The sequence below is a fragment of the Narcine bancroftii genome, chromosome 2 (genome assembly GCF_036971445.1).
Source record: "Narcine bancroftii isolate sNarBan1 chromosome 2, sNarBan1.hap1, whole genome shotgun sequence".
Lineage (NCBI taxonomy): Eukaryota > Metazoa > Chordata > Chondrichthyes > Torpediniformes > Narcinidae > Narcine > Narcine bancroftii.
The window spans coordinates 74311305-74335260 of NC_091470.1; the positions used below are offsets into that span (position 1 = coordinate 74311305).

The 23956-nt window shown below is 44.2% G+C and overlaps 1 protein-coding gene across 6 annotated transcripts in view; it reads right to left on the reverse strand.

The window, feature by feature from the left end:
- ppp1r14d (protein phosphatase 1 regulatory inhibitor subunit 14D) overlaps positions 1-23956 on the reverse strand; it is a 138260-nt gene that overhangs the window by 45598 nt on the left and 68706 nt on the right. For all 6 annotated transcript variants that reach the window (XM_069917113.1, XM_069917115.1, XM_069917114.1 and 3 more), the window contains one exon: positions 22467-22721. In XM_069917113.1, coding sequence (XP_069773214.1) covers positions 22467-22646 — 180 coding nt within the window. In that variant the 5' untranslated portion in view covers positions 22647-22721. The remainder of the gene's footprint in view (positions 1-22466; positions 22722-23956) is intronic.

Below are 23956 nucleotides of genomic sequence, written 5' to 3' on the forward strand. Positions count from 1 at the left end.
TGTGCTCCAATTCAGTTAAATGTGTTTCTTGCACAAATGCTATATCAATTTTTTCTTTTTTCAGTAAATTTAGCAGTTTCTTCCTTTTGATTTGGTTATGTATTCCGTTAATATTTAAAGTCATATAGTTCAACGTAGCCATTTCATACTTTTTTTATCTTCCCTTTCCGTTTCTCCATTATCACCTTTCCTTCTTATCCATTTCTGCTTTCTTGTTTTGAACACTTTATAAGACAACATTTCTAAAACATCAAATATTTTCCTTATTCTCCTATTTAAAACTTCTTTAACTCCGTTCTCCCCTCCCCCTCCTGAGTTGCCCTTTATCCCTTGTCGGGCAACCACATCTCCCCTCTCCATTTGGAATTGCAAATTCACTCGCAAGCGTCAACTGATTTTGCAGAGACCGTAACTCCTCCCACCCAGCCCCCCCCGGAAAAGATTTCAATTTTCATATATAACAAAGGTCACTCTTTTAATTCCCTCCTTATTCCCTCTATTCCCTTTCATTCCCTTATTAATTCTTATCTATACTCTATATATTTTCCTCTAAATACGGATACACTCATGTATACACATATATACATACAAACCTATACATATATATATATACACATACCCATATACACACATACATATAGTTCGTCATTTTTACTCTCATTACATGTCTTCATCTCTCTGCTTGTTTTGTAGTTGTTCTGCAAATTTTTGTGCTTCCTCTGGATCCGAGAATAGTCTGTTTTGTTGCCCTGGAATAACTATTTTAAGTACCGCTGGGTACTTTAACATAAATTTTTTCCATAAGATCGTTTTTACTGTATTGAACTCCTTCCTCTTCTTCAGGAGTTCAAAACTTATGTCTGGATAGAAAAAAAAATGTTGACCTTTGTATTCCAATGGCTTTTTGTCTTCTCTTATTTTCTTCATTGCTTTCTCCAATATTTTTTCTCTTGTTGTATATCTTAAGAATTTTACTAAAATGGATCTTAGTTTTTGCTGCAGTTGTGGTTTCGGGGCTAATGTTCTATGTGCCCTCTCTATTTCCATTTCTTCCTGTAATTCTGGTCTTCCTAGGACCCTGGGGATCCAATCTTTTATAAATTCTCTCATATTCTTGCCTTCTTCATCTTCCTTAAGGCCCACCATCTTTATATTATTTCTTCTATTATATCTATCTTCTGAGCTAACAGCTCATGTGCCTCTTTAACTTTTTTATTAGATTCTTCTAATTTCTCTTTTAAGTCCTCTACTTCCATTTCTACGATTATTTCTCGTTCTTCCACATTATCCACTCTTTTTCCTATCTCTGATATGACCTTTTCTATTTTATTCATTTTTTCTTCTGCACTCTTAATTCTTCTTTTTATCTCATTAAATTCTTGTAATTGCCATTCTTTCACTGATTCCATATATTTTTTAAAAAAAGATATATCCATTGTCCTGCCTTTCTCTTCTTCTTCCATTTCTTACTGTTCTTCTTCTTCTTCTTCCTCTGGGTTGACCATCTGTTGTTTCCTTGTTTTCTTTTTACCCTCTTCTTTCTTGTTGTCGCTATTTTCTATGTTCTGCACCTGTTGCTGTGTTGCAGCTGTCACTCTCAGCTGTGGAGATCGACTCCGCAGCTGTTCCCCCCTCCCGTCAGTGTGTTTTTTTGCATGCGCGGTTGTGCACTTTTACTCGGCTCCGCGAGCCATTTTTGTAGTCCCGAGCTCGGGACTTCCACTGACCTGAGGGAGCGGGCTTCTCTCTCCGCGGCGGGCCTCCTCAGACAGGTAAGGCCTTCACCTTCTTCTTCCGATGTTCTTTCATCTTCTCTTCTTCCCGTTGTTTTCGACTTTTCTCTCTTCGCTGCCATTTTCTTCTCACCTTTATTTTTACTTTGTTTTAATTTTTACTCTTGTACCTTTGTGTTTTGTGCGTTTTTTTTCAACTTTTCCGGAGAGGGCTGGAATTCCCTGACCAGCCACTACTCCATCACGTGACTCCTCCCATCACCTTCATTTTAATATAATTTACTCTTCCCACTAAAGTAATCGGCTGATCTTTCCATTCCTGTAAATCTTTCTCTATTTTTTTTTCCAGAGGAGGGTAATTAAATTTATATGATCTGTAAATAATTGTATCTTATTCTTAAATATTTAATTCCATCCATCTTCCATTTAAATCCAGGCTATGCCCTACCAAGTCCATGAGTCTCTGGAAGGTCTGCGCTGTGTCTTTGAGGCCGAATTGCATGTGGAGGAACTCGAAATTGCCAAATGGTGTGATGAGGGCTGTCTTGGGGATGTCGCTGGGGAGCAAGGTGTACCTCCAGACCACGTCAATTTTGAGAAGATCCTCGCTGCATGTAGATTGGTCATGAAGTCCTGGATGTGGGGAACCAGATACCAGTTGGCTGTCCTGGTGTGATTGAGCTAGCAGTAGTCCCCACAAGGTCTCCACCCCCCTGAAGACTTCTGCACAATGTGCTCCTCTCTTCCTGAATTCTTCCTTGGCAAGCCACAGCTTATTGGGAGGATGCCTGCATACCCGGACATGTAGCTGCGGTCCTTGTGTGGGGAGGTGGTCCTGGATGCTATGTGTTCAGGACCATGGTGGAGAACTGTAGCATTATAATGGCCAGGAATCATGCCAGGATTCTGGCAAACTCATTGCTCAATAAGGTAATGGGGTTGGAGGGGGGGGGGGGGGGGGTGGGCAGGAACTTGGCTTCTTGAAGGGTGAAGGTCTGGAAGGTCCTGGAATTGACCAGACAACACCCTTTTAGGTCCACCAGAAGGCAGAGGGCTCGAAGGAAGTCTGCGCCCAGTAGGGTCTAAGACACATCAGCAAAAGTGAAGGCCCAGATAAAATGACAGGAGCTGTACTCGAGTGGGATGGTCCACACCCCATATGTGTGTATGCTGCTATTGTTGGCAGTGGTAATGGACAGGTGTCTCGGTTCGAGGGGGCAAGGTACTCATTTCACCCGTGTCCACAAGGAAATGCTGTCCTGAGCACTGGTCCAATAGATAAAGGAGGCTGTCTTGGCGGCCAACCTTCGTAGCCATCAGCAACAACCGGCCCCAGCATTTCCCAGATAGGAGCAAGGTGGACGGCAGCGGCAGCCTCCAGAACCCCAGTTCTGATGGTAGAAACACCACCATTCTGTTTGAGTCTCCATCTGCTGTGGCTGTCACTGGCTTCTTCGGTGGAGTGGGAGAGAGAGGAGTTCCTAGGCATGACGCAGCAACTAAATCAATGGACGCCCCGCCATATTGCTTGGCATCTGCATGGGCTGCCAACCTGCATGGGTCGCTGAAGTTGTTGTCTGCAAGAAGTAGGTGGATGTCTTCTAGCATCTGTTCAAGAAACATCTGCTTGAACAGTAAGCAGTAAGCATCCATTAACGCCAGCATATCGTTCATGCTGTCCATTTGGAGCAGCCATGCCACTTGTTCACGGCAGGAAAGGCCGAAGGTGCGGATAAGGAGCACCTTAATTGCCTCATACCTGTTGGCGGCTAACATAAGAAGTCAACGATTAATCCGGCAGTCTTCTGGTCGAGCGAACTGACCATGTAGTAATATCTTGTGGAGTCTGTGGTGACCTGCCTCACTTGAAACTGGGCCTCAGCCTGTACGAACCAGACTAGCGGCTGTGAGGTCCAAAAAGGTCAGCAGCTTCTGTGAGACTGTGTTCTGTGCACTCATGTCGTTCATTGTGGGGTCAAAATGCTGTTTTGAACCGTCAGGGTCACCACTGTGCTCCGTGCACGGTGCAGTGAATGAAAGAAAAAAAACTACACAGAAGCTGTGAGTGAGTTGAACCAACCATCTGATTTTACTGGAACTCTCCAAGAGCTTATCAGCACCACTCCCCTGATCCTTTTTGGCCCCTCCCACTGGGACCATTGTGATGTCAGCCCAGTGCGAGCCTGCACCTCCGTGACCGGGTTCGCTTGTGGATTGGTGAAGCTCACTACAACATTTTCTGGATTTGGGAGGAAAAAACAGCAAGAGGAACCCCATGTGGTTACAGGAGAGAGTGTGCTCGCTAACAGAGACCATCAACCTTGAACCCCAACCGATTGAACTACAAGGCGGCTCCTAGATGCATCACTGAACCACACTGTCTTTTGGATATTCAAAAAACAAAATTGTGATAGAGGGTTGGTGGAAGCCAAAGATCAACCATAATAGTGAAATATTAGAGCAGCTAGGAGGGACAGAAGGGGATATGTTCTTAAGTGCTGCAGAACTACCAGGAAATTATACATCCAGCTATCTAGCCTTAATGTTCAATGGCAATACCATTGGGAGTCCCCCACCTTCCTGGGGATCACCATGACCTTGGCCAGACCAGGTACATAAAAACAGTTCAGAGACTTTGTATACTCCAGCAAATGACTCACCTGCTGACATGTCAAAGTCCTTCTCCCATTTACAATCAGGAGCGCAAAGAAATTGCATACATTTGCCTGGATGAAGGCAGGCCCAACAACATTCAAAAAGGCCACCTGAATATTCATTCCTTCCACCACCTACGCAGCATCGACAAAGTGTACAGTAGCTAATCACCAGGCACATTCTAAACACATAATCGCTACCACCAAGTGCAAGAGCAGTGGGTGCATGGGATCACCACCAATTGCAGGTCCCTCTGCAAGGAACACAACATCCTGACTTGGAAACATAGCTTTGTTCCTTCATTGTATGGAGTCAAAATTGAATAGCACTATGAGAGCATCAGTATCCTAGTGCTTCCAGGAAAGGTCTCTTCACTTTTTTCTAAAGGGCACTTAAGGAACGGAAACAGATGTTGGATTTGGTATTATGTCCACATTGCCATCAATAAAAGAATGACTTTTATGCCCTAGAGATTTTTCACACAGAGCAGGTGCTTGTCTGGAAAGAGGTACCAGAGGAGGTGGTAGAGGTATATTCCGTGTCAATGCTTAAAAAGTATCTGGACAGGTTTGTAGATTGGAATGGAGAGGAGGGTTTGTAGATTGGAATGGAGAGGTTTGTAGATTGGAATGGAGAGCAGGCAGATTGGATTAGCTTTGATAGGTATTATGGATAACATGGGTGAGGGAGGATAAAAAGGCCCAATACTGTGCTGTACAATTCTATAATTGTACGAGACAAAGCTACACTGAGGCAGTGTCACAGAGAGGAGAGTTATATAGACAGAGTTTTCACCTAGGTTGCGACTCAGAGAGAAGGTGAACAAAATAGAGAGAGTACAGAGAAGGTTCACGAGAATGTTGACAGGATTTCAAGGTTTGAGTTACAGGGAAAGGTTGTGTAGAATAGGGCTTTTTTCTCTGGAGCGTAGAAGATTGAGGGGGGACTTGATAGAGGTGCTTAAGATTTTAAAAGGGACAGACAGAGTAAATGTGGATAGGCTTTTTCAATTAAGAGTGGGGGAGATTCAAACTAGAGGACATGGTTTAAGATTGAAGGGGGAAAATTATAAGGGGAACATGAGGGGAAATTTCTTTACGCAAAGGGTGGTAGGGATGTGGAATAAGCTTCCAGCAGACGTGGTTGAGGCGGAATCATTGGTTACATTTAAGGAAAGACTGGATAGTTACATGGAGAGGAGAGGACTGGAGGGTATGGACTGGGTGCTGGTCAGTGGGTGGGGATTTGTTACGGCATGGACTAGTAGGGCCGAACTGGCCTGTTCTGTGCTGTAAGTGGTTATATGGTTGTATAACAGCAAGATGATTATGAGGGTGTTAAGGGGTTTAAGAAGGATTAGCTAAGTTTCTGGTTGAGAACAACAGCCAGCATTGGGTAAGAATGAGTTAAAAGCAGAAGACCACATGGTATGGGGATGGGAACTGAGCAAGGTCAAAAGTAGCTTTGGCTAGTAAATAGATAATCTTAAAAAGCATATCTTATGCAGGATTAGCCCCTGAATTCGCAATGTACCCAGAGTAAACTTTATCGGCAGCAGAGGAAACAAACCAAACGATCGATGGAGTGCAGTAGGCAGTTTGTAACCCGTGGAATCACTTCTTTGGGAGGGCAAGGGGTTGGCTCAACAATAATGTGAATTTAGGATCGAAGGGTTTTTTATGTTCCAATTTCTTACATTATATTCTTGGAAGGAAGTGGATGTTCTGTTATTTTATTCTTGCAGAGGACTTTGATTCTCCTGGTAGCATCACTGTTCAGATTTTGACCTCTTTCATATCAGGGCTTTAAATTGCTCCTCATTTGGCACCCTTGCCTTTCATTCCTTTCTCTTTGCCACTGATGTTGTTAATGTGGTAGGTGCAAAGTCTGCCACATCTTAAATGAGATCAGACAATGATGGCAGGAAGTGAGACTTTTAATCAGAACAATTTGTCAGGGCCTCTGCCTGAAATGTTCATCCTGTTTCTTCTTCGCCGTAAATGCTGCCTGTCGGCTGAGTGCTTCCAGCATTTTTTCTGGTTTTATTTCAGATTTCCATAATCTGCAGTTTGCTTTTGATTTCCATGGCCTGTAGCATCTCATTCTTTATCACTGAACAGTGAACGGGACATAGAGGAACCGTGTTTCCTCAGCTGATATCACCCTCTGGAGGAAACATCCAGACCAGGACATCCACGTGGGATGTGGGACGTCCCTTGAGGAGGAGGCAGAGAAGGTAGCTCAAAAGATGTGGCCCAATTGCTTGCCAAGAAGATGAAATCTTGGGAGAAGTGTTAGGGAATTACCTTTATTTGAACTCAAATCAAATGAGTTAAGAGGATGAGTTTGTTGAGGGCATTTGGGAAATTTCCTGGAGCCATATATCATGAAGCTAAGATGTGTAATGAGGCATGGTTAATTAATAATCTCACATGTAAGGTGTCCTCGAGTGAAGACTGATGATGAAAGTTTATAATACTTGAGTATGATGTCTTTAAATTTAAAACTAAAGTAGTTAATTGCTTAGAGGTGAAAGTCACCTTGAGAAAGGTGATTTGGCAATTAGATAAAATGCTGGTAAATAAGCAATGGCAACCTCAGAAATAGATTGTAATGATAATTCCACCTTAAAACAACTAATCCAGTGGGTGTGTATCTAACAACGGCAAGGATAGAGTTTGATCAAGGTTTAGAAATGTAATTTCTCCTGACGTTTAGAGGGTTAAAGGAAGCAGTAACCAAGGGTAGAAAATTATAACAAGGAAGAAGATAGATTATGAAAACAAGGGTAGAAAATTATAACAAGGAAGAAGATAGATTATGAAAACAGAGTAACAAAAATGTAAAAACAATCGAGTTCCTTTAAGTGTAGAAAATAGGAGAGCAACAAATAAGATGGGTCCAAATAGTGAAAGATTACAATGTGGAATGGCAGAGAAATTATTCAAATAATTTGAATTGTCTGTACAAAGCAAAAGACATAATAAGTATACAAAAATAATTACAGGGCATAATAAAAGTGAAGAATGATGGTCTACAAATGGGATGGGTGGACAGAGAATGATGAATTACTTATAATCAGCTGAAGCTCCCCAAATCCTAAACTGAACTAAATGGGTTGGGAAGGACAAAATTCAGGAACTCCCGGCTTATGACCATAATGGGGACCGAAGGATCTGTCGCACCTCGAAATGGACACATCAGAATTTTGCCCACCCGCGTGGAGTACTGAAGTCTTAAAGCAAACTTTTTAATCAAATCATTTTTTTTTCCATCATAGATTTGAGATTACAACTTAAAGTTTCCTGAATTTCTCGATCAACCTTGGCAAATCTTTCTACATCCTGGTCCATGCTTACCTTGTTAGTCGGTGTCCTGGGGTCCGTAAGCTGGGCACGGCCATCTTGACTTCTGTGTGCATATGCAGTGGGTCGGCATATTGGAATTTGTTTGGTGCATGGTTGAGAGTTAAGTTCCCTACCAATATTGAATTGTGCCCTTCATTCTCACGCATGCGCCAAACAAACTCCAATACGAAAATCCACTGCGTATGCACCAACCGAAGACTCACGCGTGCGCACAGGAATAAAGAGCCAATGGACTCCGGGATGCCGACTAACAAGTATGCACATTTTGGCTCTTATTGCCCTGTATCCTTGTTATAGTTTGTCAAATAATCCGTGTAAATTTTATATTTTTTCTATTTTAAAAAATTTCTTTGCTCATATGTGCGGATGGGCACAAGTCGCAAGTCAGGGAGTGCATGTAATACAGAAGCCTTAAGATTGCAGATGAAAAAAAGCTCAAGACTAATTATCATGACATCAGTTGTAGCACAACTTTATCCATCAATTAGGAAATGCTATCAGCCCAAAAACATAACCAGAACATTGATAAGGCTCATTTTATGATAAGAGAAATTTGGTTTGTCAAATCTAAAGGAATATTATTTTTGAGGGTATAGCCACAAGGGAATTTAATAGTTTCAGTTTATTCAGATCGTTATGGTATTTTGATATAGTGCTTTAATAAATGAAATGTTGCATATAATAAACACTTGTGTTGCAGTAATATCTCTGCATGAGTTGCGGACTGATTGAAGGACAAACTCTACAGAGTAGAAATAAAGATGCCCTTTCGGTTGGTAGCCAGTTATTAGTGGATAGTATAAGACCACCAATAATTACCATCCATATGAATGACTATGATGAAATAATTCAAAGTACCATATCCAAGTTGTTTGCTACTACAAACTCAAGTAGAAAAGTCAGCTTTGAAGAGGGGTTTGTAAATGATACACAGACTCCTTGGTCTATCGAGTTTAGTGTGCAGAGTGTAATATGGGAAAAAACTGAAATTTAGACCCTATTTTTCAGTGATAAACCAGTAAATGTTAGTCTCCAGATGGATGTGCTTGTCAGTACACAAAACACAAGAGGTGGCATGTAGATACAGCAAACTATTAGGAAGCAGGATGGTTAATTGGAATGAGTAGTGGTCTAGTGAGGATCAATTAGGTAGAATGGACTAGCATTAAGTTATCTGATTTTTCTTTATTAATTTATGGACTGCACACATCAATAGCCAAGCTAACATTTGATCCCCGGGTTGTGATGAGTGCCTTCCTGGTCTGTTGTTGCAGATATGTACAAAGATGGGTGGCTTGCTGGCCATCTCTGACAGGTTAATACGAGTCAAACACACTGCATCTCATATCCTAAGGCCACAACTGATAAGGATGGAAAATTCTTTTCCCACCAAAATATACTCTACATAAAATGGATGGGTTTCTATGGCAATCACCACCCTAGTTCTTATTTCATATTTATTTAATTCCTCGTTTGTATAGAGAAACTCCAGAACACTGGATTATTAGTACAGGCTTCTGGGTTAATAGTTCAGTAACATAACTGCAGTGCTTCCATTCCCTGGACAGAATAGATGCTGAGAGGCTTCTTCTTCCATCTGGAAAGCCTGCAAGTCAGCAGTAAAATATGGTATCAGCCATTTGGGACTAAAATTAGTTCATCTTTCTTCACCCAGAGGTCAGTTAATAGGGGTTGCGGGTCTCCAGTCATTGAATTTCATAACCTTGGCACTGACAAAATCAGTATTTATTAAGCATCATTAGTACTGAGTGTCTCCGAAACTATTTTAAAGACATTATATGGCCACCAAGCCACTCGACCCGCTATCTCCCTTCCACATTCCAACTCATCACTGTATGAATTGCAGCCTGTGGCGATAACCTCTCTGCACTGTAAGAGCTGGAGTACTGTCTTCGGATGTCTTTAAATGACCATTACGCAAATACACAAGGCAAAATACTTCAGCATGGACTAGATGGGCCAAAAGGCCTGCTTCTGTGCCTTGTTCTGTGGTTCTAAAGAGAGCACTTCATAGTCAGTCATGCTATCTGCAGTAACATTAAGGCCAGACTGGATTAGCCCAACATATCTTCTTCCCTGAAAAATACTAGGTCTTAGAACAGAACGCAACTTCCTATTCATAATTACACCTACAGTTATGCAAGGATCCTGTTCCTGAGAACTATCTGCAAATTGATTTTCCATAAAGTCAAACAATTCCCCCCAAGACCAAAAGTCCAATTTCCCCAAGTCGAGTGTTCCATGACTTTCCTTGTGCATGCTTTTTATTCCAAATATATTTAATTTGCTGAATTTAAATTCCACAGGTCCTGTGGCAGGATTCAATCTCATGCCTCTAAATTACAGGCCCACAAAAAAAATACTTTGCTGCCACATCTTCTCCAGTCAATACATTTTTTTAAGCTTAAGTGGAAATTAAGGGATACAAGGATCGGGCAAAACTTTGGAGGAAATGGGAGGATGAGCCAGATCTTATGAGGCTGCATTACTTGCTCCCGCATCTATATCAGAGTCATCGCAAATGAAAAGTTTCCTAACTCAGCGTCACCCCAGTTAATGCATTTTTTCATTCATACAGGAAAGAAGTGGGTGGTTGGTTAACATTCAGCTTTCAGGAGTTCTGCCATATGGGAGGGAGTGGAGAGAATTGGAGTGAGGGATGAAAATAAGAGGGAGACGGAGCCCCTTTCTTTATTTGCTCTTTCCCTTGCTACTGAGATGGAACTGTCCAGCATTAATCTTTCACCACTCATGGCCACACATTAGGGACGTCTAAACTGTGGAGGAGCTGGTGGAGCCACTACCTCACAGCTTCAGAGACCCGGGTTCAGTCATAACCTCTGATGCTGCGCCTGCCTGGCGACTACATGTTCTCCCTGTGCACTTGCGAGTCTCCTCCAGATCCTCCTGTTTCCTACCTGATCCCAACGACAGTAGAATGGTTAGTCATTGGCCATTTTATGGTGTGGATAATTGACAGAATTTGGAGGGAATTCATGAACATGTGTTAAAAGAAGAATGTCAGAATCAGAATTTACTGTCATGAACATGCTAAGAAATTTGTTATTTTGTAGGAGCATTACAATGGAAATATTGTTATAAATTTAAAAATAAATAAATCAGTGCAAAAGAAGGGAAAGTCTGTGGTTCATTGGCCATTCAGAAATCCGATGGCAGAGGGAAAGAAGCTGTCCTTGCGATGCTGGGTGCTCGTCTTCAGGCTCCTGATTGGGGTATAGCCTGGGTGGTGAGGGTTCTTGAGGATAGAGGCTGATTTCCTCAAGACACGCCTCTTGTAGATGCCCTCAATGGAGTGAAAACTGATGTCCATGATGGTGCTGGCCGAGTTCACAAATCTGTTGTTTTTTTTCCTGTCCTGTGCATTGGCACCTCCATACCAGACAGTGATGCAACCAGATCAAATGCTCTCCGCGGTACAAGCCCTTTTGGTGACGTACCAAATCTCCTCAAACTCCTCACAAAGTAGAGCCTTCTTTGTGATTGCATCAACATGGAGGCCACAGCACAGATCTTCAGAGATGTTGACTCCCAGGAATATGAAGTTCTGAACCCTTTCCACTGCTAATCCCTCGATGAGTTTGTGTTCTCCTGATTTTCCCCTCCTGCAGTCCACAATCAGCTCCTTAGTTTTACCAATGAGCAAAGTTGTTGTGGTACCACTCAACTAGCTGATCTACGTGTAAATCTATCCTGTATGCTTCCGCCTTGCCATCTGTGATTCTGCTGAACACTGTAGATGGCAGTTAAATTGTGCTTTGCCACGCAGTCATGGGCATAGAGCAAGTAGAGCAGTGGGCTAAGCATGCATCCTTGAGGTGTGCCTATGTTGATAGTCAGCGAGGAGGAGACATTTCCAATTCACACTGACGTGGTCTTCCGATGAAGTAAAGGATCCATTTACAGAGGAGGGTGCAGAGGCCCAGGTTTTGAGGCTTGTTGACCAAAACTGAGATTACGATGGTGTTGAAAGTTGAAAGTCAATGAAGAGTACATGGTGTACATGTACATGGTGATCCAGAGATGTGTGCATCTGCTGTGGAGCGATTGTAAGAGTAGGCAAATTGCAGTGGGTCCATATCTTTACTTAGGTCTGTGTTAATTCTGGCTATCACCAACCTCTCAAAGCATTTCATCACAGTAGATGTGAGGGCTACTGGGCAAGAGTCATTGAGGCAGCTCACTCTGCTCTTCTTGGTATGATTAGACACTTACAGGTAGTCAATTGTCCCGCTTGTAAAGCCACATATTTTGGCAATATATGGCTGTTGGGAGGCCACGTGAGTGTGCAGGAGGCGCCTGCAAGGCGAACTTTATAACCCTCCTCCGAGAGGAATAATCGCCGCAGCACATTGGCCTCCCCAGCTATCTGAATGCAGCCGCTTTTGGGATGACAGTCAGCTGGCTAGCGCCTGACAGCTTCTCTCCCATCTGCCCCTTCCCCGGCGCAGAACGTCGGGGCAAGGGCAGCTGGCTGGGCTGTCAGCATGGGGACTGCAGGGCTAGAGCGGTAGGCGGGGAGAAGGGAACTGGAGCAGCCAGCGGAGAAGGGGGCTGGCCAAAACAATGCAGGTACCTGACTCGAGCGCCATATTCACCCACTGGCCGCTCCAGGCCCCTTCTCCCCCGCCGGCCACTCCTGCCCCCTTCTCCAACGCCAGCCGCTCTAGCCCCCCCCCCCCCCCCCACTGGCCGCCCCAGCACTCACCCGCTGGTCTCTCTGGCCCCCGTGCACCCACCAGCCGCCCCAGCCCCCTTGTACCACACCAGCCGCCCCAGCCCCCTTGTACCACACCAGCCGCCCCAGCCCCCTTATACCCTGCCGGTCGTCCCAGCCCCCTTATACCCCGCCAGCCGTCCCAGCCCCCTTATACCCCGCCAGCCGTCACAGCCCCCTTATTACCCCGCCGGCCGCCCCAGCCCCCTATGCCCCACTGGCCGCTCCAGCCCCCTTCTGCCCTGCTGGGGGGCAGAGCGATCAGTTTGGGGACATTCCACATGGGATGTCCCCGCACTGATAGCCCGCGCTGGATGACCCATCTGACAGCCAGCCATCCTAATTTGACAGCCCAAGGGACAGGAGCCAGAGTGCGCTCAGATGCGCATCCTGGTGCAGCTGTCCCTTCAGGTGGCCAGCCCTGCCACCTGAACGACAATTCAGAGGCCCGCTTCCTCTTCTTCAGGCACATTCTTAGCGGAGAATCCCCCTGAAGAACCCTAAAGATGCCTTTTTGAAGCAGGTGGGAACCTCTGACTGCACCAATGAGAGATTGAAAATGTCCATTAACTCATTGGTAACCAGATTTTCAGAATTTTGCTAGTGTAAAACAATAGTAATATTTGGGGAGAATTTATAAGACTTAGAGTAGGTCACATACATTCACACATTTTAAAACAGATCTTATTTGAAAGACTGAAGAAATATTGATCTATGGAGAATGTAAGCACTTTTCACAAGTAGGTGTTAATTGAACTGATGTCATAAAATGCTTGACCATTGTCTTGCTGGAGTCATGCTGTCTATCAGAAAGGTCAATCTTGGGTTGTTTACCTAAGATAAAACTTGAGAAGAAGAAAGAACTCCTGTTGTTTGCTGGAGAAGGTGGGGATTTTGCAAGACATGCGTCACATGCTCTCTTTGGAGTGGCAGTTGGAAAAGAGAGAGAGTCAAGTTAACAGCTCAATCAGTCAGTCAGTCAGTGTGTGGGACACTGACAAGTAACTGAAAAGGAAAAATTGTTTGAAACTGATGAAAGAAAGTTCCAGAGCAGCTGGAACAGTGTGGTTCTTCAGTCTCTGATGTTTCTCTTGAAATAAAGGAAGGAATGGAGCTCTGTGGTAGCTTGAAGAAAGAGGTTACCATCTGGAAGACCCTGATGGGACAAGTTTAATCAGCGAGACCCTGAGATGACTAGTGGTGATACCTCAGTTGTGGAAATCCTGGAGCAACAAATATCTTTCTCTGCAAACCCAACAAGAACCTTCCTGAGCAGTAAACATTTAACTTTCAAGCACCAAGCCTGGTAAACTTCATACATGTTAAATATGGTGATTGTCTGCAATCAGAGAACTTGGAAGAAGAAGTGAGATTGAACTGTAAACCAAAGAACTTTTCTTAAATCCACACACACACACATTACATACATGTGAACTTAGAATTAGAAGGGGGTAATTTGGGCTAGTATAGAATATAGTATAAGTATAGAGTTAAGTTCAAGTTTGATTCTATTTTCATGTTTGAAGTTGATTAAAAATAACTTTTGTTTTGAAAGCCACTTGTCGTGGTGAATGTCTATTGCTGTTGGGTTTTTGGGTCCTTTGGGCTCGTAACACTAGGTACACCATCAGGTCCCTGATGCCTTGAGAGGGTTCACCCTCTTGAAATATGTTCTGAAGTTGGCCTCAGAGAAAGATATCTCAGGGTCGTCATCTTCTGCAGGAATTCTTAAAGGTACCATTGAGTTTTCTCTCTCAAATTGGATGGAGAAGCATCACAGCCTTTTATGATGTTCGGCCCCTCCGTGTAGGATGTAATGGCCTGCAATCTCTGTCATAGCTGGTGAGTATCTGCCTCTGCCTTGAGCTTCCTTCAGAATTGCCTCTTTGCTGCTGAGATGGCTTTCTGTAGATCATGCCTGGGCTTACATAGAGATCTCGATCACTTGTCTTAAATGCTACTGATCTCACCTTCAGCAGGTTGAGTTTCTTTTGATTCATCGATGGCTTTTGGTTGGGGTACTCTGGGTATGTGTGTGTGGGCAGACACTCATCCACCCAGGTCTTGAAAAGGCTGGTGACAGTCGTGGCATATTCATTCAAGTTTGAGGATGAATATGGTCCAGTCCACCGATTCAAAGCAGTCTTGTAGGCACCCCACTGCCTCCCTCAACCATTCTTTGACCAGCTTCACTACTGGTGCTGTGGTCCTCAGTCTCTGCTTGTACACCAGGAGTGGAAGTATAGCCAGGTGATCAGACTTTCCGAAGTGCAGTCCTGGGATGGATCTTCATGATGGTGTAACAGTAGTCAAGTGGCTCCTTTGGTTTTGCAAGTAATGTACTGATGATAGTTCATGAGAGACTTCTTCGATTAGACCTAGTCGAAGTCCTTTCCAATGATCGGGAAGGCAGCAGGGTGTGCTGTCTCATGGCTGATGATCACAGTGTTTAGCCCCTCCAGTACCAGCCTAATGTTATACTGGTGTGGAATGTACACAATGACGGCAGTTAACACCCTCGGCAAATAGAATGGACAACACTTGATGGCTAGATGTTCCAAGTTGTGGAAGCAGGACTGGGACATAACCATTGCAGCATAATGAATTGAAGATCTCAAATGCAAGAAATGGGGGAAAGGGGAGATGAAGTGGTCACAAGCAGGGAGGTGGTGAAATGAGTATGAAGAATAAATATAAAAGACAGTTTGGAGATGTTCCAATCATCTTTGGTCATTATACACAGTAAAAATACTCACTTGACAAAAGTGATCATCCAAGCTCACTCAATCTAGTTTTCCCCACTAACAGCAACTAATGGATTGTTCATTTTAAATATGAAATTGATGGATTTCTTTTTTATGATGAAAGTATTGAGGAATTGTGGTTGCTGGAAGAGTAATCTTTAGGTTAAAGATTAATCTAAAATTAGTGCAAATGGGCGATCGATGGTCAACTCAGACTTGATGGTCCAAAGGGCCTGCTTTTGCACTATTTAACTATTATTTCAGTCCCTTCTGCTACTAGATAGGAGGAGATCAGAACAATGCTCTACATATTAATGGAGAAAGAAAACATATGTGCTTATTCCAACAGGACATTGCAGTCCGTAAAAGCAAAACACTGCAGATGCTGGAAATCTGAAATAAAAATAGAAATTGGCAAATGATTTCAGACCTGCAAGGTTTACTCTGCTTCTCCTTCCATGGATACTGCCTGACTTACTGGATGTTTCCAACATTTTCTAATTTCATTGCAGCAAACAAGCTTCAAAATTAGAAAATAGCTAGACCATTTGTTGTAGATTAATTGATTTGTGGAATTTTCCAACACAGAAACAAGCCCTCTGATCCAACACATCCATGTCATCTATGATGCCTATCTATGCCAAACTCATTTTCCTGCCTTTAGAATCAAGATTTTTTATTATCATATAATAAAACAAACTGCTGGAGAAACTCACCAGCTTCTACATTAGACTATAGGCCCTTTCATGCCTGGAGGCCAGCTATAAAAATGGAGGGAAAACATAAATTTTCCTTTCATGGAGCAGCCATAAAAGGCTGCTCCCGCGTCGCATTCATGTTGAGCGGCACCTCATAGTGCCCTCCAGAGCCGATGAAGGCAGGGCAACAGGTGCCGAAGCACCACTCACCACTCTGTGTTTCCCAGAACAGTTCCAGCTGCGTGGGGGGATTAAGGGTCAGGAAGATGGCCATTGCTCTGCCGTGTTTTGAGCTGCTGACGAGCGGCCCCAAAGGCCGGTGGGGTTGTCGCAGTCTGCTCTGGCCGCCCCCTGAGAGCCCCATTACAACTAAACAAAAGCATTTCACAGATTACATAGAACTCTGGGAGTGAACCAAGGCTGTGAAAGGCACTAAGTAAATGCAGGGGTATATTTTTTTAATTGGTTTCTTTCCCTCCCTGCCCAGAACACCTTGGATGAGGCAGAGGAACTGAGGAGTTCTTCTGCTACCTGCAACTAATAACTGCAAAGTAACTGTCCAGTAAATGAGTATAGGATTAAATAGGCCAGTTCACTCCTCCAGCAACCACAATTCCTCAATACTTTCATCATAAAAAATAAATCCATCAATTTCATATTTAAAATGAACAATCCATTAGTTGCTGTTAGTGGGGAAAATTAGATTGAGTGAGCTTGGATGATCACTTTTGTCAAGTGAGTATTTTTACTGTGTATATTGACCAAAGATGATTGGAACATCTCCAAACTGTCTTTTATATTTATTCTTCATACTCATTTCACCTCCTCCCTGCTTGTGACCACTTCATCTCCCCTTTCCCCCATTTCTTGCATTTGAGATCTTCAGCTTTTCTCCTCTGATTTCACTCCATACCCAGCCCCAATCTACAGCTCACTTGAAGACCCGGTTGACATTTACTCCTTGGATCTGAGATCACACAACCAAATTCAAAGAGAGTTTCTTTCTTGCTGTTATCAGTCTCGTCAGCAAACCTGAAAATAGTAAAACGCATGTTGCCTTTGCTCTGCCCCAAATGATCTCAAATCTCTCTCAATCTCTGCACTTTTGCACTGTGACTTACTTGTTGCTCTGCTTGCAAAACAACTTCTATCTCTGCATCAAGGTGCATGTGACAATAAACCTGAAATGAATTGGCTCCTTGTATTCTGAACTCCTTTAAATTGTTCCTGAATTTGACCCACCCATCCCTCTCTATGGCAAGCCTTCTGTGTCAGCTGGTCTATGCTGAGATTTATGCTCCAGAGACTCCTCCTCCCTTACTTCATCTTACCTAGTTAACACATTCTTCTGATCCTGTCTCACTTTTGAACATACCAATCTGTGAAATTTGTAAAAACACTGCATAAATGTAAATCTTTTTTCTTTCCCTTTCCTGCCTCCTCTGAACCTTGTATTTAAATCTGTTATTGCAATGTCTCTCCCATCCTCAGATGTTTTCTGAAAGCATGTCTATTTGATCCAACTTGTCCATCCCCCCCCCCGACTCCACCTCCATCTATCTTTTCCCACGACGTGGAGTCCCTCGTTGATTGCCAGACGTTAAGGATGCTTTAGAAATACTTTAAAAAGCTGTTAAATTCAGGAGTACTTAATTCCAGCTCCTTATTCATATATATTACCATTTGTTATCTCCAAACAAATATGTAGCCAGCCAACTGACTGAATCTGCTCCCACTAAAGATTCCTATTCAGCATTTAATGGGGCACATTCCAATACAGATCCTAATGAGATACTCTAATAGGAGTCTTTTTTTTTAAACTTTATTTATTTGTTCAAAAAACAATATATGACATACACACCAATTAAACATGAACATGAACATAGGAGTCATTTATGATTCAAACCTGATTTGACCCTTTCCACACCAGTGTGTGGGTATCAGTAAATGCATTTCTGAATAATGTTCGATTCCCTTTCAATCTCTGACTAGATCCAATTATTAAAGCATCACTAAAGCATTACCAGTCATCTATTCCGGACATATTCCATTGTATCCATCCCAGATCAAGCTAAATCAATTCACAATCACTATCTAATTGGATCCTGTTACCGATCAGATCCATTTTCATTCACAAATTATTTCCATTTCTACTTACATGCAAGTGGTTACTGTTTTAAAATCAAAATGGCTTGTTACTGCCTGACAGTTCTCAATTAATATGAGCCAATTCACAAATTTTCAACTTGTGCGTCATTATATTGACTTTACGTCTTCATACTTTGAACTATATTTCTCTGTGTTTAAGTCATAAACATTAAAACCAAATTTCTAGCCCAAACCAGCTAGATGAAATAATAAAAAATAAAAATCAGAAAACTAGTTGAATGCAACTCCAGAACCACATGTTGCAGTTTACTCAACCTATTGCACTCCCACTGAACTACTCTGATATCCTCCTGAATCATTTAAAAAGATCATTTGACCTGTCAACATCCTCTCTCAGGACAACCTTCAAGGTACTGAGGCACCTTTTTCTGTTGGGTAGGTCACGTCACTTGTATCATCTTGAATACATTATCATCTCTTATCATAAAGCATGGAAACAGGCCCTTCAGTCCAACTTGCCCATACTAACCAAAATGTCCCACCTACCTGTGTTTGGGTCAAGTCCCTCGAAACCAGTGGTCTTCAAACTTTTTCTTTCCACTCACATACCACTAAGTATTCCCTATGCCATTGGTGCTCTGTAATTAGTAAGGGATTACTAAAGAGGTATGCAAGTGGGAAGGGAAGGTTGAGAACCACTGCTCTAGACCCAACTGTTACTGAAATATTTGGCTCGAGAAAAATTGTCATTGGCCCATTTCCTTTGGAGTTATGAAACTGTGCACATAACGAGTCAATGAGGTACGATTCAAACAGTGGTTTTCAAACTTTTTTCTTTCCACTCACGTAGCAATTTAAGTAATCCCTTAGTCATCACAGAGAACCTCTGGCATAGGGATTACTTAAGATGATATGTGAGTAGAAAGAAAAAGTTTGAAAACCACTGCTTTAAACCTATCTTAACCATATTCTGAGTTTTGTCATTGAAAAAGTTCAGCAATGGACAGAGGAAAAGACTGAAGAATGTCTTCAACAGGAAACACACACCTGGGAATCAATGAATCATAACTGACCAAAGTGAAATGCACTGTTCAGGTACATACAAGCTTTAGTGTGGACTCAAACTCAGTGTAAATGGTGAAAGGAATGTCCGTCTCCCAAACTACCCAGTGTTCTCACCGAGAACATCATAGAACATACATAGAACATTATAGCATATTACAGGCCCTTGGGCCCACTATGTTGTGCCAACCAATATAAACCTACTCAACAAAGTAAACCTTCCCTGCCTCACATCCATAACTCTCTATTTTTCTTGCATTCATTTACCGGCCAAAGAATCTTTTAAATGTCCCTATTGTTCCAATCTCCACCACCACTCTTGGGAGTGCATTCCAGGCACCCACTACTCTTATGTAAAAAAAAAACTTACCCCTGATGTCTCCCCTAAACTTTCCTCCCTTTACTTTGTACAGATGACTTCTCGTGTTTGCATCTCCTACCCTGGGAAAAGGGTGCTAATCTTTGCCTCTCATAATCTTGTAGACCTCTATTAAGTCATCTCTCATCTTTCTTCATTCCAAAAAGAATGTAGACCTCTATTAAGTCATCTCTCATCTTTCTTCATTCCAAAAAGAACCCTGGCTTTGTTCTCCTTGCCTCACAAGACATATTTTCCAATCCAGACAACATCCTGGCAAATCTCCTTTGCATCCTCTTCATAGTTTCCACATCTTTCCTGTAATGAAGCAACCAGAACTGAACACAATATTCAAAGTGTGGTTTCACCAGAGATTTATAGAGCTGCAACATTACCTCATGACTCCTGAACTCAATCCTCCAACTAATGAAGGCCAGCAGACCACAAGCCTTTTTAACTACCCTATCAACCTTTGCAGCAACCTTGAGAGAGATCTACGGTTTTGGACCCCAAGGTCCCTCTGTTCTTTCACACTGTTAAGAATTCTGCCATTAACCATATACTCTTTCAAGTTTGATCTTCCAAAATGCATCCTTTCGCACTCATTCAGATTGACCTTCATCTGCCACTTTTCTGTCCAAATCTGCATCCTGTCTATATCCTGTTGTAACGTACGACAACCTTCTACACTATCCATAACACCTCCATCCCTCTACTTCTTCATCCAGGTCATTTATAAAAATCAGAAAGAGCAGGGGTCTCAGGCCAGATCCCTGCAGTCATTGGCAGAAAGTTCCATCTACTACTCTCTGCATGCAAGCCAATTCTGAATCCACACAGCCAAGGTTCCATTGATCCCATGCCTCATGACTTTCTGAATGAATCTACCATGGGGGGACCTATTAGGATCAACAAAAATGGTGAGAAACAAAGTCATCTCCACTCCTGGATTGCTTAGGAAAGGAATCAAATGTGATATTTGTAGAGTGATTGGAAGATTAATTAATGGCTGGCGGTTTCAATTTAATGTCCATTTACCGTAGCAGATATCTCCCACCAGTTTGCTCAATCCTAAAGAGGTGACAATCCTTCAGATCCACTCTGTTCTGTAGAGCTGCAAGCTCCCTCAGATTTCCAAATCTCTCAGTTTCTCACACTTCCGCATTCCCTGACAACAACTGTGCCTTCCAATACAGACACAAACCTATCCACCCACTCCAACAGACATTCCCAGCCAATGCCCGCATCTTTCATACGGACACAAACCCACACGCCAACCCCAAGACGCTCCCAGCGCCTACTTAGCCCAGTCCACTCTCCCAGCCAACGCGTCAGCCTTCCATACAGACACAAACTCACCCACCCACCTACCCCAAAAGACATGCCCAATGCCCTCCTACCCCAGCAGACTCTCCCAACCAACACCTGTGCCTTCCATGAGGACACAGACCCACCCACCTGCCCCAAAAGACACATCCAGCCAACGCCTGTGCCTTCTATACACACAAAAACCCACCCACCCACCTGCCCCAAAAGACACATCCAGCCAACGCCTGTGCCTTCTATACACACAAAAACCCACCCACCCACCTGCCCCAAAAGACACCACTATTATGCTGAAGAAACACAAAAAAACAGCAATTCCTGGAATCTCGAACAAATGGTGAGGCTGGAAGCACTTCACTGGGCAACACAGAGAGATGGTCACCGTTTTGGATCTGGGCCCTTTTTCGAGACCCAGGATGGGAAGAGGAGACAGGAAACATAAAAAGAAAAGTGGGGTAGGGCCAAGGCAATAGGCTTCAAAATAGTTCTGCTGGAAGAACTCAGCAGGGCGAGGAGCATAGAGGGGGAGATTGCTCGGCGTGTTGAGCCGAGTAATAAGGAGTCCAATCTCTCGGTGTGTATCAGGGAAAGAGGGTTCTGGACAAATGAAGACGGGGAGACAGGGAGGCGACCACTGGGGTGGACCGAGCGGGAGAAGGAAGCACGAACACGAAGTGTTGAGCTAGAGGAACTCAGCAGGTCAGAAAACATCCATGGGGAGAAATAATCTTGATAAATGGCCCCGATCCGCAACGTTGACGGACCATTTCTCCCCATGGAAAGCTGTTGAGCCGCTCAGTTTAAATGGTTTAAATATTTTGTATCACCCTGCTAAAATTGAAAGTAGATAAGTAGAATGTTGTCCTGCTTTTATGTCTGTAATGCCCCATGGGTTTGAGAATCTGAAATTGGAATTGACTGTCTTGAAAAATCCTGTAATACATAGGTTGGCAGTGAGTCTTTGTGAATTTAAAATGCAGCTGATTTTATTTAAAGCTTTGTTTGCTCTTTATCTTTTTCACTCGCTTTTCTCTTCAATCTTCCTATCCCTGTCTTTCCACCACCCCCTCCCTTATTCATTTCCTTTGTAGCCTTCCTGGCCCTTCTTTTGTTCTTTCCCCCCCCCCCCTTTTTTTTTGCCCTCTCCTGCGAAGCCACCTTCAAGACCACCGGCACTTCCCCACCCTCCCGTGGAAACACTCGCACAGAAACCAAAGCCCAGGGGACCTTGTCGATTCCCACGGACCACCTTCCCGAGGACACAGGGACCCTCGTGTCCTACGGCTCTCCCTCCCCTCGCAGAAGCCGCGGCCACCCTCTCACACACTGCGCTGCAGATCTCCGTGGAACTACCGCATCTCCAGACACACACACGGGGACAAAAGCAGCTCAGATCCGCCAAGCCAACACATTTCCACGGGGAACCACGTCCGAATGAGAGAATCGGTCAACTCATTAACATTCAGAGCTTCGTTTGCTTTTTTTGCACTCGTTTTGAATGAATGTCTCCCCACTTTTGTCACACAAGGTGAGCGCCTGGCGCTTTCCCCTCCGTTTCTTATTCCCCACCGTCTTGGACAGAGAGAGGGCTCTGATGTTAAGCAGGCAGGTGCCTTCCTTCCAGCATCGAAAAGGGGGCCCAAGGCCGAGCACTCACCTCGTACCCGTAGAGCTGGTGGAGCTGAAAATCCAGCCACTCCTCGATGTCCAGTCTCTTCTGTAGATCTTTCCGGTCGTATCGGACGGTGAACTTGCCCAGTTTCCTCTGGGACTGGGGCTCGTCTTCCTTGCTCGGCGACTGAAAGTAAACGCGGGGCTGCGTGCTGGGCTCTGCCATCCTCGGAGTTGGATCTGCCTTGGCTGTTCAGCAGCGCAGCTGAACACTTCGCGGTGAGGGCAGCAGCTCTGTTGCCTGCGTGTGAAATGGAGAGGAGTGCAAGCCGTCACTGACTTGTCCCCACGCCCCCCCCCCCACACTCTTCTTCTCTACACTCCCCCCCCACTCTTCTTCTCTACACTCCCCCCACACTCTTCTTCTCTACACTCCCCCCACACTCTTCTTCTCTACACTCCCCCCACTCTTCTTCTCTACACTCCCCCTCTTCCTCTCCACCCCCACTCTTCTTCTCCACACTCCCCCTCTTCCTCTCCACCCCCCCACTCTTCCTCTCCACTCCCCCACTCTTCTTCTCCACACTCCCCTTCTTCCTCTCCACCCCCCCACTCTTCCTCTCCACTCCCCCACTCTTTATATACTCCCCCTCTTCCTCTCCATCCCCCCCTCTTCCTCTCCACTCCCCCTCTTCCTCTCCACCCCCCACTCTTCCTCTCCATCCCCCCACTCTTCCTCTCCATCCCCCCACTCTTCCTCTCCATCCCCCCACTCTTCCTCTCCATCCCCCCACTCTTCCTCTCCATCCCCCCACTCTTCCTCTCCATCCCCCCACTCTTCCTCTCCATCCCCCCACTCTTTCTCTCCACCCCCCCCACTCTTCCTCTCCACCCCCCCACTCTTCCTCTCCACCACCACCCCTTCTCTCCCTGGCAGACAGGAGACACCGACCCACAAACAAGGTCTGCGTGACAATCTGGATATTCAACACCACTGGAAAACAAAAGGTGCTCAGTTTAATGATTCTTGTGATAATACAACGGTACAGATTGAGACAACCCGTCCGTGAGAAAACTCAGTCACCCAGGGCCAATCAAGCGATTCGTCTCTCGACACTCACCAAGTTTTATTCTCCAGAGAGCGTTAACCTTGATGTTAAACGGGCACCTCCCGTAGGGACAAGAAGTTCCCTCCATAAAACGAGTCCACCCTGCTCTAGCCCGTTCCCAAACCTAATGGCTCTTAAGTGCATTCTGTATTTTTGTCCTATTTGACCTGCCCCAAAATATGTATCCAGCCAATGCTTGTGCCTTCTATACACACACAAACCCACCCACCCACCACCACAACAGACACTACCGGCCAACGCCTGTGCCTTCTATACACACACAAATCCACCCACCCACCTACCCCAAAAGACACATCCAGCCAACGCCTGTGCCTTCTATACACACACAAATCCACCCACCCACCTACCCCAAAAGACACATCCAGCCAAGGCCTGTGCCTTCTATACACACACAAATCCACCCACC